The sequence below is a fragment of the Lipophrys pholis genome, assembly GCF_963383615.2.
Source record: "Lipophrys pholis genome assembly, chromosome: 16".
Taxonomy (NCBI): domain Eukaryota; kingdom Metazoa; phylum Chordata; class Actinopteri; order Blenniiformes; family Blenniidae; genus Lipophrys; species Lipophrys pholis.
Window position 1 is genome coordinate 9,022,137 of NC_137634.1, and position 17,286 is coordinate 9,039,422.

The 17,286-nt window shown below is 40.9% G+C and overlaps 1 protein-coding gene across 16 annotated transcripts; it reads right to left on the reverse strand.

Annotated features, from left to right (window-relative positions):
* Positions 1 to 3,067: 3,067 nt before the first annotated feature.
* LOC308121572 (plastin-3-like) lies at positions 3,068 to 15,946 on the reverse strand. Of its 16 annotated transcripts, XM_080482878.1 has the most exons (18): positions 15,845 to 15,910; positions 15,334 to 15,485; positions 14,909 to 14,987; positions 9,778 to 9,882; positions 9,526 to 9,677; positions 8,408 to 8,537; positions 8,091 to 8,223; positions 7,536 to 7,617; positions 7,257 to 7,422; positions 7,031 to 7,173; positions 6,366 to 6,461; positions 6,059 to 6,254; positions 5,802 to 5,880; positions 5,544 to 5,661; positions 5,337 to 5,467; positions 4,937 to 5,060; positions 4,296 to 4,420; positions 3,068 to 4,171 (listed from the first exon to the last, which is right to left on the reverse strand). In XM_080482878.1, exons 4-18 carry the CDS (start codon positions 9,836 to 9,838, stop codon positions 4,039 to 4,041), a joined length of 1,869 nt encoding a protein of 622 aa, XP_080339004.1. In that variant the 5' UTR covers positions 9,839 to 9,882; positions 14,909 to 14,987; positions 15,334 to 15,485; positions 15,845 to 15,910; the 3' UTR covers positions 3,068 to 4,038. The 16 variants fall into 16 exon arrangements, with proteins under 16 accessions (XP_080339004.1, XP_080339001.1, XP_080338992.1 ...); XM_080482875.1 differs by lacking the exon at positions 15,334 to 15,485 and having other exon boundaries at positions 15,845 to 15,924; XM_080482866.1 differs by lacking the exon at positions 15,334 to 15,485 and having other exon boundaries at positions 14,937 to 14,987; positions 15,845 to 15,921.
* Positions 15,947 to 17,286: the final 1,340 nt, after the last annotated feature.

The window sequence follows — 17,286 nt, forward strand, 5'->3', positions numbered from 1 at the left end:
GTATGACGGAGAAAAATAATCCTGAAGCAGCCGTTAAAGACGGTCACTATAACCTCGTCCTTTCAGCCTTTTCCATTAGTCTCCTATTGAAGTGTGTGAGATGCGTGAACACATGGTCCTCCTCCTCCTCCTCCTCCTCCTCCTCCTCTGATAGAGTGTACTGTAGGTACAATGGGAGACTTGAGGGCAGGAAGATCTTTAATGCTTCGGAGCCCGGTTGTCAGCTTCCGCAGGGAATTCTTCTGAGCAAACCCTCGGTTGACTCTTTTCCTTGGCGCAGACCAGAGGACATTGAGTACAAAAAGGAGGCAGAGGGTCTACGGGTTGTTTTTATTTTGTGTGTTTTAAGTGAATGTTCTTCTCACACATCTTGATTTTGTTTCACATATTCTTTGATGGTGACTTGACTTCTCAAGGTTGAGCATCACAGTAGATAAAAAATGACTGACTATGAATTTTCATTGTCTTCACATAAATCATAATTGTTTTGATTTGGATAGAATAGAATAGAAACAAGCACAAACAAATAAAATGCTGCACTAGCAGTACTAGTAGTAAAATAATTTTATTAAAAAGCCCAGGTGGTATTTTTCTCCCTCTTCTCTTTTTTTGTGATTTTTAAGCAAAAGGTAAAATAAAATAATGAAAAAAAAAGTTTTTATTTTGCCTTGAGAAAGCTATTTTTTTATTTTTTTTTTATCAAATTGAAGGAGATGTAAAGTTTTTTATCTATTATTATTTTTAAGGAAATTTTCATATGAAGAAAAGTAAATGGCGTAAAAAAAAAAGTGGGACGTATTTTGCTCCTTTCTGTTCACTTTAAGCTCTGTCTCTGCTCTGTCTCTGCTCTGTTTCTGCTCTGTCTCCACTCTGTCTCTGCTCTGTCTCTGCTCTGTTCCCGCGCTGTCTCTGCTCTGTCTCTGCTCTGTCTCTGCTCCGTTTCTGCTCTCTTGGACTTGTGGTCACAGATGTTTACATTTCAAACGGCCTTTGATTGCTGTGTTTCAGGTGAAATCACAGTCTACAAATAAAAATGAGGTCATGTCGAAGGTTCGGATGATTTTACTTCAGAAGTATGACTCCACTGTGGCTTATCATTACACTCTATATTCATTATCACTCACTAACAATATATAGATTTTTTAATTTTTTAATTTTGATGATATATCCTCGCCTCTAAAGTCATTGAGACGGATTAGAATTTGCACTTAAAATGTGGATTGGCTATTGTTGTTAAACGTGTCTTATTAATGAAAACGAGGAGGCCATTTGTACAAATCCAGACTCTCTGATGCAAATGGAGCTTGAAACCTCAGATGATAAGGCCACAGGAGACATCCTGCTCAGCGTCCGGCTCACTGTCACAGCCAGACACACTCCGCTGTATTCATGCTCCCAAAAAACTCCTTGAGGAGAATCCCACAAGACTTTTTGTCTACCTGAGATTCAGGCCAGTGAACAGTAAAAACAAAAAAACAAGCTGTCGCTTCTTTTTCCCCTGTTGTAACACTATCGTTGATGGAGTGCGGAGAAAACCCTGCCGGTTAACAAGAGACTGGTGACACTGTGAAAGGATTAAACATGTTGACAGAGATCGGTTTTAATTAAAGAAACCCAGATTCTCACCAGTATCTCACTCTGTTTACAGTTCTTGTTTTTTTTTCATAGTTTCAACAGCATTTTGTCATTAAAATCCACTTTAAAGTCCATTTAAGAGCAGCTATCCAAACCATTCATCAAAATGAAGTGAAGAAAAACCCAGGAAGCAATAACTGTTGGCTTTATTACAGCCTGGAGGGAGTTTTATGATGAAGAAAAGGGAAGAACATAAATGCACCAGGGTAGTCAACCGTAAATGAGATAAGAGGAAAGAGAAGTAGGAAAAAATCCGAGACAAAACTCTTTTGAGCCTAAAAGTGATCGTACAGAAGATTTTATTTCTTCATCTACACATAATGAAAAAACTCTCATGGCATGATTGATAATTGAAAAAAATAACAAAAAACACTTTAATTCAATACAGACGACTTTTCTAATATAGGACATTTTAAATTACACTGTCTACATTTGAAGGTGCGCCTCAAAGCGATTATACTCAAAAGATTCAACTGAAAATGAATGCTCATTTCTTAAATTGTTCCTGATTACAAGTAAGTATAGTTGTTCAGTAAAATGACATACTTGGAAAAGTGCCAAAAATAGCATGCAGTTACATTAAAGTATTCGTATTTCATTGTTTTCCCTTCTGATGAAGAGTGGATGAGACCTCAACACCTAAATCCTGTTTATTTTGATCTAACTGCATGCATCGCTATTGCTCACTTCATACTGTAAGTTAAGTCCTCATACCACCTGGACTCCAAAAGCTGCCCGAAAAAGACCAAAATACCACCTTTAATTCATTGATAGAGAACATTTTTACATTATTTAAAACGACTGAGGCGAAAGAAGTATTTTTTTAATAAACTTATCTGGAGTAATTTTGTGTATTAGTAAGTTGAATCTTTGATGTAAACCATTTAACTTTTCCTTAAGGAACATGCATTTGTGGGAAGAGCAGCAGAGTTGAGTATTATGTATCTATAAACGCCCTCACTTTATCTGTGTTATTTATCTTAAGACTCTTTTAGTTCTGCTCATGAGTTTTGTGAATTAAAACTATATCTAAAAATATTCTGTTTTATGAGACATTTTTTTTCTGTATTTTACATTTTAACTGAAGCCAATAAGATTGACCAAAATGGAAAAAAAAACATCAAAACATTTTAGTCGGTTATGATTCTAGAAATAACTGACAGCGACGCGCTTATTTTTAGCTGCACCTGTAGATAAAGTGAAATGATCTAAACGCTATTTTTGTCTAGTATTTTAATCACTCATTATTGGTATATAACTGGTCAGTTTTACTCTTAGATATGAAAGTAATTTTGCATTGATTAAGTTCAAGTGCATGTTTTTCGACAGTGGGAGAAAACCCCAGGTTATGTGGACATAACGTCAGTGATATCATCAAAACCAAACATATCTACAGAAATTACACACTATACTACAAAAATGAAACATATGAGCCGTTTACAAACTTATATTTATTGTTACATGTAAAGCAGACATAAACATGAGACCAAATACAATTTGGCCATTGTCATAGAATATCATGAGGCTGGAATTATGTTTTGTTTAGATTATTTGGTACTGTTGGATACAAAAGAAAAACAGCTAAACCTTGAAGTACTCTCAGAGACAGGAAGGCACAGCACAAGCCAGGAGAGTCGAGTCAGCCAGCTCCTCATCCAAAGTAATAGACAAAAAAAAACCCAAAACAAACTAAACAGACATCCACTACAACAAAGACGAGACACCCTCCAAAACAGCATTTAAGTAGCATAATAATCCCAAGAAAAAAAAATAAAAAATGAGGACAGATCGCACATCAGGCTGGTCATTCTTATATTCTGACCTTATGGCTCCTGTATAAAGATATGTCAGCATTTATTGTGGCAGTTATTAAGGCATGCTGTAACTTCATGAAGTGAGAGGAATTGTTTGGGTGTTTTTTTTTTTTTTTTTTTTCAAATGTGCGGCTCCACCGAAACATTGCCGTCTCACTTTCTTCCTCCTTCTCGGACCCTTCAAGCGTTTCTTCATGAGCATGGTATTCGGGAATGTGTGTTGCTTATTCAAGGCTATAATTTACTTTATCAGTTTGAGTAAAAATATGTAAACAACCTTGCTGCTGGAAATACGCATATTTCTTAAAAAAAACAAAACAAAACAAAAAAAACAGCATTCTTATACATTAAGACGTCCGCATACGTTAAGTGACAACCAAACAAATTTTACAACTGTACCCTTATTTGAAGCAAGAGGACAGCACATTATCCTTCAGATTGTTAATCACAAGAAACAGGGAGACATGCAAATGTATGATTTTGAGTCGTTACCAAAAAAAACCCTTCATGTCTTTAACTGTGGGGGAATGTTTCAAATTGCTAATTGCTTCCGGGTAATGTAAGTTTAAAAATGATCGGTGCCGGACGCTTAGCATCGATTCATCCCTCGACCCATCAAGCAGGCGAAGACCGTCATCACCATTTTGGGCTTGACCTCCACCAGGTCCTCCGGCAGAGCGTAGACACGAGCCCCAATCTTTCTCGCCATCGAGATGGCGTATCTAGACACAACAGAGATTGTTTTAATTTGATTTATTTATTTTTTTTACAGTTTTCATGAGTGTCCACAGAATATATAAGAAAATGGTTGCTGTGATTTGTCTTTTTGCAAAAAGAGATTCTTACTGGGCGTTTTCAAGCTTCTCGTCTTCAGACAGGCTGCCTGTTTTTATCAGGTCGTAGTTGATGCTGCCGGGCTGGATGGCGTCGATCAGTTCCAGCACTGCGAGACTGCTGCTGATCTCTTTGTCCTGTTGTCCACAGAGCACACAGGTAACACACACACACACACACACACACACACACAGGTAACACACACCTCACAGAAGCAGCAACAGCTTCAGGGGAAACTCAAAAGGCCAGGTCTGAACTTCCTCTTATGGTCTGGTTTACAAACGGGGAAATCTCGATGAGATGTGCGGCCACAGCCCACATAAGACTGTATTTTTCTCAAATCAGGTTAAAAAGTTCAATTCTGTTGATAGTTAAGCTTTTATGTTTTCGTACTCATTTTAGCCTTCTGAGAGCTTCCAAAGGAAAATCCCTAATGTGACCCCCGACCTCCTCATCATGTCGAACGCTGCAGATTGAAGGAAATCTTTGAAAAGCTGATGTCGGTTCATGCAAACCTGGTCTAAGGTGAGAATTTGCATCTAACTAAAGCCTGAGCTCTCGTCACTCAACTGGGTCATGTGAGTCAACGCTGGCATGCGGATATTTTCACACTTGCAAGGAAAAACAATAAACAAATATAAAGCCTGCTTTACCTTAAAACTCGAAATCTTGGATGATTTTCCAGCATCTGCCAATGATTTGTTTACCCAGTTCACAATGACGGGGTCATTCACTTTTGTCCCATCACCCAAATCCTCCAGTACATTCAATGTGTATCTGAAAAAGCGCAACACAGAGAACACATTTAATAAACTGAAAACCCCCACATCACACATTTCTTTTCCGTTTTACTTGCACATTGTTTGCTACTCCAAAAGAGCACAAACCAGACAATACAGGCACATACTCTGAACCTCACAAAGCAAAGCTAACATAGGACATTCACATTTGTCTGTTATGAAAATACTTTAGTTGTATTTTTTTTTCTCTGATTGAAAGAGAAGGCAGAATTTATATTTTGCTTTAGCTTCATCCTCTCGGGCGATGTCTCACCTCCTCATCAGCTGCCACACCAGCGCCAGGGTCAGGGTGGGGTTGCCATCGTTCAGGTCCTGCCCGCCGATGCCAACAAGGGAGAACTTGGTGTCTTTTCCGAGGTCCACTGCGTAGTTACAGTTCTCCAGCTGGGTGGACAATACGACACAGTGGGTGTAGTGCAAAACATTTACTTGGCCAACAACAAAAAAAACTTTCATCAACCTTCTTCATGTGGGCCCCCAGCTTCGGGTAGGGGGGCTTGTTGACCTTGCATTTCCAGTCAACAGGCACTTTTATCTTTTCATAGAGTTGAAGGATGACCAAGGCATCTTGCATGTCTCTAGAAGAACAAAAAGGACAGAAATTAAAAAAAAAAAAAAAAAAAGGGGGACATGTGATGCAATATATAAAAGCAAAAAGCAAGAGCCTACCAGCTACAAATACTTCTCAACAGTACACAAGGATGTTAGAGATACACACCCGTAGAGATGATTCACGTGTGGGTTCACTCCAAGGGAGTTCATCCAGTTTCGGAACGTCCTCTCTTCTCTCGTCTCCCCTAGATAGCAAAGGATCGTGGGATTCAGCGGTCTTATCGAGAAATGCACATAGAACTGTACGACATGATGATAAAAAAAACCAACTCATTTATATCAGCCTGCAGGAGAGTCGGCCAAATGGTCATTTATATTTAAGTGAAAAGCTCTTTTAACACATTTGGCTTTTAAAATACTCACCTTCCAGGAGTCCCCAGTCAATGTCCTCGTTCTCGGGCTTGGTCAGCGCTGGGTATTTGTTGAACAGATTGGCAACAAATGCAAGGTTGAGTTTGGGGTTTCCGCTGACGACGTCGGCCGGGGTGACAAACTGCCGACAGCCGAGCCTGTCGGCCTGCTGCAGCATGGCCTCGGCCCTCTTCATGTCGTCTCTCTCCTGAGCACAAGACACAGATCACACACATGCTGGGGCGAAAGGCTCCGTGCAGCAGCTGTTCCCGTGTGGTGAAGATGCTCAGCTGTGAGCGCTGCCTGTCAAAGTGCTTACATTGATGCCCGCCATGTTGATGTCTATGCACGGCTCGTCCTCTTCTTTGCCTTTCGGTGCAATCTGATTCAGGAGGTGGAAATACGCCTTCGAGTCCTGGAAAATGAATCAAAAATCAATAAGAGATCCACTTTAGGATAATTAGGACAGCTCTACTCTGGGTGATAGGGACACACACAACACGTTATTCTGCTTTTTATTTACATTGCATGGCCTTCCAATGATTTCCTGCAAACTTACTCTAAACCTGGCCATAACTACAACTTGCAACTGATCTAACCTTCATTATTTCAGCTAAAAACACAAGATTACTCCTATAAATTAAATGTTTGACACACAAAATAACACACTATGGAGCAAAAACATGTTGTAATAAGCATAGTTAAGGTTAAAAATAAATTTAAAGAAAAACACCGGCAGACATTTAATTTCTATAATTGTATAAAAGCTGTCTGGTCAGTATGAAGTGGGTCAAGCAATATAATTAAGGATGAAATACTGTATCATACTTCTGGAAGTGATAACATTAATCTGAACTTCTCTCGTTGAAAAAAGAAAATGGATGTCCCCTTAAATTTTTGAAGATTAATTCATCTGCTTTGCTGAGAAATACCAAACTGTCAGATAACAACTACACATCGAGTAATTGAAATTCATGTAAGTACTTTGATGTCACTGCTGAAGTTGCTGATCTTCGGTTGGCCGGCATTTTCTAGGTGAAAGTTCGCCCAGCGTAACAGAAGCTCTTCTGGGGAGAGCTTCATCAGGTCCTCCAGAGTTTCCCCGTCCCTCAGCAGTGCCGCCAGCGCTGTCGAGGTAATTATCATCAGTCAAACTGTTTGAACACAGACCGGTTGAACTATAGCGACGGGAGTCAAATACACCCGGTACCTTCATTTCTGCTGAGCTCGATGTCGGCAAACAGGCCGATCTTGATGATTTGCCACAGCAGGCCCAGAACCAGGTGGGGCTTTCCGTCTCTCAGGTCCGATGCACCGATGTTAACCACATGGCAACCGATGGCAGAGGCAGAGTTCAGGGCCAGGTTCAGGTTTTCCTGTTGCGTACAAATCAAGGGATGAAACTAGTGCAGAAAACCTTGTAATGACACAAACGCACAACATATCATTGAAAAGAAGTTCCGAAAATACTCAAATAGTTTTGACTGACCTGTTTTGTAAATGGTGTCAGTTTTTTCTTATTTATGGTCCTTTCGTCGATGGTGTCTGGTACCGACAGGTTGATCATTTTGCTTTGCAAACAGAGAACACTCTGATTAGATCACAAAATGATAGAGCGAGACACGGAAACTCAACATGCTGATGGTTTCCATTGATCAGTTTCAAAACCACATTAGGTATTTCTTCACATTCTGAATAACTTTATTCAACTTTTCTAAGTTCTTCTCTGAATATATATATATATATATATATATAATATATCAATGGAATAACTAATTGGATGACTCCATCTCTTTTTATAAGTTTGTGGTAAAAATATGAATTTATTCACTGCCAATTAGCAATTGAAGACTTAGTGATGACTATGTAATACATTTTATCACATCACGGAACGGAATTACCAAATATCAGCTCTTACGACGAGTGCTGCCGTTTAAATAACTTTGTGTAGGTAGTTGTTCAATGTTAACTATATCAATCTGTAAAATCATGCCATGCTTGTGTTTGAAGTGCAGCAGGGAAACAACCAGAAGGAGCAACTCACCAGAGTACAATACCATCAGCAACCGATTTGAAGAGGCAGTCTGTGTTGGGATCCATAGGCAGGACATGTTGACAGTCGGGGTCTTTTTCCAGAGCCTTGTTGATCCAGTTCACGAAGGCAAATCGTTCCTCCTCTGTAAAGGTCGACATACACAGTTTAATAGGACAGCATCACCGAGCGCACAGCGGCTTCCTCCGCTGGTGAGGGAAGCATTTGGAAATAAACTGCGAGAGCCGCAAACAGCTCATCAACTTCATAGTCACAATAAAAAATGAGCAGCAGCTGGAAAGACAAAGTAAACAACATCCATGACGTACCAGAGAACGAGTGCTGCGTGCCTTCACTCGACTGCTCCGACATCCCCCCAACAGCTCGGATTCCGTCCTTTTTGTTGATGGCCTTGCGGAAAGTCTTCGCTATTGCCTTCCCCTTTAGGTCCTGGACAATCTAGGATAATATTAAATGTTGGAGGTTAGAGATGCAACGTTGAAGCGTTTAGCTTCGCACTTTACGAGTCGATCTTAAACTCAAAATATCACAGCAGGTTAAAAAAAAGAAAAAAGAAAAAAGAAAAAGCTAGCTGGAGTTCAATCAATGAAGTGTCGAGACTCTTGAGCTTTAAAGCCCTTTAAACCTTTTGACTGTGCTATTCACAAGAAGCTTGTGCTGATGTGAACCATGCCTTGCCAAAACAAGATCCCCGAATGGGGCAAATTGCACCCTGATGGAAGAATTTAACAAGAAAAACGGCCTCAATCTACACTCATTTATCAGATTATCTGGTGCCAGCAGCCCAAGGACATAATGAGAGGTACCTGCATGGTTTACTGACATTCAAAATGGGTCAACTACGAGGCCACAGTGAAATTCGACTTCAGCCACTGAAATGGAACGAGTACCTGGGTGTGCCTGTAAATTTATTTTGGTCATATTCACAATAATCAAAAGAGGCAAATAGAGCATTGCTGTGGTCAACCATTTACTTTTAAAGCATGCTTGAAGTGGTAGTCACCTCTGTGAGTGACTGTGAGTCAGCTCAAGGGAAGGCAAGTTTGATGACGCAGCATAGCACACACACACACACACACACACACACACACACACACACACACACACACACACACACACACACACACACACACACACACACACACACACACACACACACACACACACACACACACACACACACACACACACACACACACACACACACACACACACACACACACACACACACACACACACACACACGTGTTTGTAGAAGCCTTTGCGTGGTGTGTGCAGCTGCTGAAGGCGGCTATGCATAAGGGGTCTCAGTAAGAAAGGCAGAGTTGCTTTTTGCGACACAAAGACCCGATTCATCGAAAGAAAAGCTCCGAACAGAAAGTGAAAAACTGATGAAACCTGAGACTACGAGCTCAGGTTAACCTACCCCCAAAAACTCGTTAAAGCAGATCTTATTGTCGTTGTTGAGATCGAGTGTCTCGATAATCTCTCGAATCTTGTATCCCGGTACGTGGTGGCCACAGTCATTAAGGAGCTTCTGGAGTTCAAAATGACAGATATGGCCGTCGCCATCCAGGTCTGCAAAACCACAGAAAGAATAACCAGAGACACCATGGATTCAGTACTTTAAATCATCAACTCAAAATGAACACGGTATAATAAGGTAGATTTTACTCACCAATCTTCTCAAACATCTCCGTTAACTCATCGTGCTCTTCCTTTGATATTTTCCCAGACATTTTCCTGTGAGTGACCTGAGGTGGTCAGTCAGAGAAACGTGCGACTGCAGAGAGAGAGAAGAAAAAGATTTAAAATAACATCTCCATCGGCATCTTAAAAACCTCTAAAACCTTCCATCTCATCTGGAAAGACTCGGCACACAGGCTTTCTGAAACTTTGCAAACAGAGAAGAGTATTTTCCCCTCTAAATAAATCAAATGTACCCCAATCCTCTTAAAACAGCCCCTCGTGCAACCGTTACCTCTCAGATCCCCACTCAAAGACTCACTTCCACTCCTCTCTTCAGCTCTTTTCCTTCTCGAGCACATTTCTCTCCCCTAATCAAAGTCATTTCCTGTTATTTCCATTGTACGGTAACAAGGCCACACTGTAACAAACCCGCCAGAGATGTTCAAACTTCACCCTTGTTTTTTAAGGATTCTTCACAATTTAATTTACGACACTGCAGTAATTCTACAACAAACATTTAAATCTTCCTCAGGCTTTTTAACCCTTTACAGAGCAGTCAATTAGGTACATGGACATGTCTGCATTAGGGCTTTTCCAGAAGCCCATATTCCAGAAGTTGTACCCGACCAACACCTATCCCATTGTTTAGCGCAATTATTCAAGCATCCAGTTTGTCAACAGTTTTCCCATATTAATAAGCAACGAACAGGAAGGAATGGGGAAATGACCATATATGGATACAGTGTTAATTGTCTTTATATATTTGTATTTTTTTATTAGCACAAAAAAAGAGATAGAGAGAGTGAGATTTACTTGAAGGTTCAAATGCCCCAGTCATGAAATACGGCATCAAGCAGCCAGTTAGGAAATATTTTTGCTTGACAAAAAACCCACTGTGTTCCCAATCTCTGTGGAGGCAAAAAGCAACCCTCCGAAAAAAAGAGGAATTTCCCCCAGTTCCTCCTCCGGGGTGTGCAGTGGCAGAGGAATGCATGAGGCCTGAGCAGATCGGGCTTCACTTGCCGGGAGGTGAGCGGAGTGGGCTGCCTCGCTTGCTGAGGCGAAACCAGTAATATGACATTCCTCTTAAACACAAGTGTTCAAAAAAAAAAAACAACGGAGGTTTTTCACAGTGGCCAAGTAAGAATCATCGATTTTTCCAGACAGAAAATTGTTCCCTTCTCCTGACTTGGTGTTGATTTTTACAGAATACGAGTGAGAAGTGATGGACATGGTTTCCACAATGAAACAGTCTATATTTGGATTTATCAGTAATAGAGTGTCTGAGTGTTCATGTGGACCTGCTAAAATGAACCCGAAGAGGAAAGAAATGAAGTGGTACTTGACCTGAAGCATTAACTTCCTATTATTAAAAGGTGACCTTGTTCAGTATCCTTGTAAACACTGACTCTGCTCGGCTGGCTGTCCTGCAGACGTTGTGGCTGGATATTAATCACCGGCGAAAAAGGAGCTCATCCAGCTCTGGTACTTCAAGTATTACCTCCACATTGGGGGACTTCATGAATACAGTATCTTAACTACAAACTCTCCCACTCGCACAGCCACCACTACAGCAGTTGGCTTATCTTAAAATAAATGTCTGCAAGCCAGGACTGTACCAAAGGCTCCATCGCCCAACACAATGCCAACTGTGTTTTTCCAAAGCAGCAGTCTCAGCCCGGGCTGCAGTCTGACTCTGCAGTTGTCGGTGAAAAGCCGGTGAACCAGCTCCTCCAGTTTTCTCTGCGACTGCGGCGATAAAAGAGACTTGTGGTTGAGCGAGCAGAGCTGACGGTGCACTGACTCTCACCGAAGTCTCTCGACTTCACTGTAATCTGTCACCTCAGCCTTTCTCTGTAGGTCGGAGGAGATTCAAATGTTATTGTTGAGAAGATTTAAAAAAAAAAAAAAAAAAAAAAGTCTCCGAAAAAAAGTTTGTACTATGAAGTTATTCATTAATCTAAAGACAACTCCCATTAGACAAAAGGCAGGGAAACACCCTGGAAAGGCCAGCAGTCCAGCAAAGGGTGAATACACATATGAATTTTGATTTATATACAAGCAAACCTTTGAACTGTGAGACGACGGCAAAGTACAAACAAAGACACGTGTAGAACATGTAAACTCTACACAAAAATCAGTTGGTGCCATTTTCCTAGTGTCATCTTTAATGTTCAGACATCGTATAAAAAATAAAAATAGGTGGAGAGCAGATATTAATTTAAATGAAATGGACATCAAAGGGTTTAATTTATTTTTAAGTGTAATAGACAAATTAAACTGATGAAATAAACTTGAGAGCAAAGATGCAGACTTCATATAAAAACCTAACAGATATTTCAAATAAATCCAACTACCACGCAAAGAGTTCTGCATTTTGTCTCTAATGTTTCCGAACAGCTGTTAAAAATATATTAAAGAAATTTTATGTACCATTTTCATTAAATTAAAGTTTTATGCATTTAGGCTAAAAACATGTTTATTACAAAATCAAATACTGAAAATATATTTTCAGGCGACACTAGTAATTGATTTTTGAAGTTAATAATAAGGCCACTTTTATGAATTGTCTGTAATAACAGTGTTTACTAAAAATGAGCTGTGGCTCAGTTCCCATTAAGCTATTCTTACAACGGTGAGGGATTTGTCACTTCAAACAGTCAGAGTATACATTGGGATTGTTTTAAATACCTCGCCATGTATCAGAGAGCACAAAATGTTTGCCTTCAGCAAAGTACCGCCAAATCGGGGCAAGCCCCAAGCCCCTGACTAAACGATTAGGAAAATGACGATGCCACTGGGGCTATATTTAACTTTTCTCCCGAAAGGATGTGAAAATGTGGCTGCTGAAGTTGGCCCCGCCACAATAATGGCCCGACAAACATTACCTCATTTGCCAGCGCTTGTCACACCCTCGACAGAGGCAAGAGTGGAAATAGGAGAGGGGTTAAGTACATGGAGCGAGGGCACAGATGGCAGCGGACAAATGCGAGACGTATCAGCGGTGGTTCAGGAGAATGGAGGGTTTGTATTCAACGCCGCAAAGCATGGCAATAAATCCTGTTGTGTTGCTCCAGGAAAATGACTTCGGAGTGTCAGGCTCCAAAGACAGTTGCTCTCTTTGACAGCTGGACGCGTGTGTGTGTGTGTGTGTGTGTGTGTGTGTGTGTGTGTGTGTGTGTGCAGAGAGGAGAAAAATCCTGCACTCTCAAAACAAATCCTGTAGCAGCTTCTGAGATGGAAATTTGACTAAAAGTATTTCGATACCTCTGAAAAGTTCATCCATCAATACTGAGCTGCGGACATCCAGCTCATTTAGAGTGACAACTAAATACGTCAGGAAAACAATAAAATAAGTAAATAATTAAATAAATACAATTGATGAATGACAAACATTTGCAATTTTTTTGGGGGTGGGGGGTGGGGGGGGTGGGGTGGGGGGGTTAATCCCAGTTCTCCAGTAGGCAACAGTAAAAGTGAAGAAGCTCTCAGTTCTCCCCGTTTATTTTAAACCATGACGTTTCTCACACAAATATTTGTTTCTCTCCCAATTTTAATTGTCGAGCCAAAAACATCCGTCCATTTAAAGTGGAGGGCTGCATCCAGATGGCGGAGTTAAACGGCAGAGCTCGCACACCCGGCCCCGCCCCGCCAATGCCTCATCCACGGCTACATGGGAAATGTGAGGCACACAAATAGCCTGGGCACCCTTCCCAAGTGTGGTCAAGTTCATGTGCACACACCCAACACGCTGTGCAGGAACACGGACATTTTCAGTCCCGAAGCGCCTGCAGTGGTGAAGCCAACTGAGTCACAAAACAGCAAACAGTCTGCAGCTCCAGCCCTTCACTTCCTCTTCAGACTGTGTGGGTGAGATAAGCACCTCAGTCGTGACAGGTAAGTGGGACGTGGCGACAGCAAATGTCATGCAAGTGGCATTTACACATCTGTGACGTCAAAACACCCCGGGCTGCTTTTTAGTGGTCTTATAAAGCTTACGGGGCGAAGGCGGGTTGTAAATCATCAAGGAAATGTTTAAGTGAAAGTCCTTGGGCGAGCTTATCTTTAAAGAAAACTGTTCTCCACGGTTATCACCAAAAGAAGGTGTGGAGCCGTTTTAAATGACAGACCAGGTGAAAACGCCTGACGCAGAAATCTACACAAGAGCGACACCAAAGAATGTGATTGGACAGGGTACAGATGTGCTGTTGAATCAGCTGGGCTGTAGCTCTCCCGGTAAGCAACCGTAAATACACAACACTGAACAAAGACACTGCAAACCACTCAACTTATATGACACATAATTAAACATGACATGGTAGAGTAATTGTGAAACACCACACCTACTCCCATGCGAGCACTCACCTGGGGAACTTTAAGAGCCAAAAAAAACAAAAAACCCAAACAAACCCCAAAACAGATGATGACCAATTAGTTTTGCTGTGTCGATCCAATAAAATCTCATTTGTTAATCTTATTAATTGTTCGTAGCTTCACAGGAAAAAAAAAAAAAAAAAATCAACTATGAAGAAAACAGTCAGCGAGAGACAGCTGAAATATTCAGCACATAAAAGCAGCAACCCGGTCACTTTCCCTACCGTGTGGAACGAGTGAAGGCAGCAGTTTAAAATCCTGAAAGTTTATAAAGTAGGGCAACCTGTTCATTCACGCAGGTGTGAGCCAAGGTGGAAATAAAACCGAACTCCACACCACCGTTCTTCCTGACTGTCTGGTTTGTCTTCAGAGATAACACGGTGCACCTGATGTCTGCATTTCAAACACCCACGGGAGGTTTTCATACATTTCCCACAGCGTGGAAAAGAAGGACTTTGCTTTCACTCCAGCTACTGCAACACATACCACTCAACTACCTTTTTGTTTTTATGGGCAATAACCCCACACTAGGTCCCATTATTGACAGGCACTTTAAAGATGACATACAGTGTCTTTTCTTCCCTCACACAGAAATGTAAATGCCTCTTTCGTCCACCCAAACACTGCCATACAAGCAAAACCAGATTGTGAATCATCACTGCTCAACAACTGTATTCACAACACTCTACGTGTTCCCAGTCTCAATATTTATGGATTTTTGAACATGTGGGTATTCCAGTTATCACCAGAGAGACAGTTTCTCTTTTAACAGACATCCACGATTGGGATCCCAGATGTGGATTCAGTGCGACCCCAGATGTTCTCCTGGAAAAAAACAAAAAACCTGCTCGATCACTCAGTGCAGTAAACAAGTTTACACAGAACACAGTTCAAACTGCTGGAGCATTCACTGCATAGCAAAACCAAACCAAAAACAAACAACAACAACAAAAAAAGCAGCCTGGCTTTTGGTGTTAAATAATCTGTAGACTCAACCAGCCTACTTAAAGAAAGACTTCAAAAGAAACGTGACACAGTGAGGGAGTGGCACATCAAATAAATAGAAAGTAACACATTTACCAGCATCGTATAGCATGTCAACAAGAATAAACACACGTTGTCACCAGAACAGCAAACACTGGGATCACGCGCACGGACTTTTTTTAATCACCCCTGTGCGCCAGCTCGTGCGTGAAGTGTGAAGTGAGTCTTTTCATCCGCCCTTTCAGTGGATGATTTTATAAAACAGTCCAGGTGCACCAACACGCTTTCAGCAGGTCAGCAGAGGTGGAGCGGGAGTCTGTCTGACGGACACTGAATAACCTTAAAAAGCACTCGTAAAAGTTAATTCAGCTCAAGTTACATATCTATGAGTGGGTACTGGTTCTCAAAGTTTAAAGCGAGGTGGAGTCCTCTCTCTTGAGTACTTCAGGACTCATCCGGAGCTGGATGCTTTGGCTCCAGTAAAGATGTGGCTAAAGCTAACAGGCTAGCGGCAGACAGGCAAGTTTTAAAGCAGGAAATTCTCCCTGTTTCACTGCTGCGAGCGGAGGATAACGGTCAGCACGGAGAGGAACGACCAACATAAAGGGAATTCTCTTTTTTTTTTTGTCTTTATAAACAAAAACTCCAGCTGTAAGTACATGTTGGTGTAAATAAGTTGCCAGGAAATTGGTACTCACTGTCGGTGCGCCTGAAATTCCAGACAGTGTGTCCAGTCTGGAGTCCTGCTTTCTCCACGTAGAGACAAAAGTAGTCCGAAGCAGGAATGTTAGCCCCGCCCTGCCGCTGACGTCACGGCGGGCGGTGACGGTGTGGTGGATGAAACACGCCAAAATTCAACTCACGATTTAAAAACAGGAATTTGGAACATAAATTAAAAGAATATATATATATGCGTGTGTTCTTTGATATGTGTGGAAGAAATTCAAAGATCTATGAGTGTGAGGTGTTGATGGGAAAATTATGTTTGGAGAAATTTAAAAAACACACTATTCATTGCACATTTTTACTTCGAATACTCTGTTTAAATCAACAGTTCATTTCTGTTATTAGACAGTTATTAGAGCTTTTTCCTGGTTTCTATAAATAAACTGGATTTAGCTGTTTTTTTTTTTTTTTTTTTACTTATTCTGTTAAATGACTTGGGTTTCTATATGGTTATCAATATATTGTTAAATATATCCCCAAAAGTAATAAGTTAGAAGGTTGCCACTTGAGACCGTCTTTAATGCTTACAGCACGAAGTGACCTCAACTTTTACCGTTTGGTTCGTGTATTTATATTCTCATCTTTCCTTAGATAAGGTATACATTTCACTTTGTGAAGAGGGTGAAACTTTTTTTTATTTATTTTGAACGGTCAACATTAATTTTCTGTGAAGAGTTTGCATGTTCTCCCCATGTATGTGTTTTTCCTCTGGTTACTCCAGAGTGTGCTTTATCCCATCCAACTATGAGAGAGGGCAGGATACAACCTGGACAGGCCAACAGTCAATCACAGGACAAACACAGAGGGACAAGTAACCACACACTCACGTTCACACCAAGGGGGAATTTAGGGTCACATGTTTTTGGACTGTGGGAGGAAACACCCAGCGAAAACCTACACGCACACGGAAAGAACATGCAAACTCCATGCAGAAAGGCCTGGCTGGCATTTGAACCCAAATCTTCTTGTTGTGAGGTGACTGCACCAGCAACTTCCCCACCATGCGGCCCTATAAATGCACTTCTTAAATGGTTCAGTTTTCCGAAATTTATTTTACAATTACTATTACATCATTACTATAATGATTAGATTTTTGTTTCTACAATGAGCCATTAGGCATTTTCCCAATCATCATTCTTTCACTGATCATTAAAACACAAAAAGAAAAACTTACAATTTTCATGAAATTAACTCTGAAATGATGATCTTAATGAATCGGAGAAAAACATCTATTTTGATATTAAAAAAGTATGCAAGCTTTCGTTACTCCTAAACCAAATGTATTTTGCGTGGCATCAGACGGAATAAATGTTATTTCTAAATAGTTGTAAAGAAATAGAAAAACCGTGAGTTTGTTTGCGCGTGCGTGTTTGTGTGTGTGCGCGCGCGTGCGCGTGTGTGTGTGTGTGTCCTC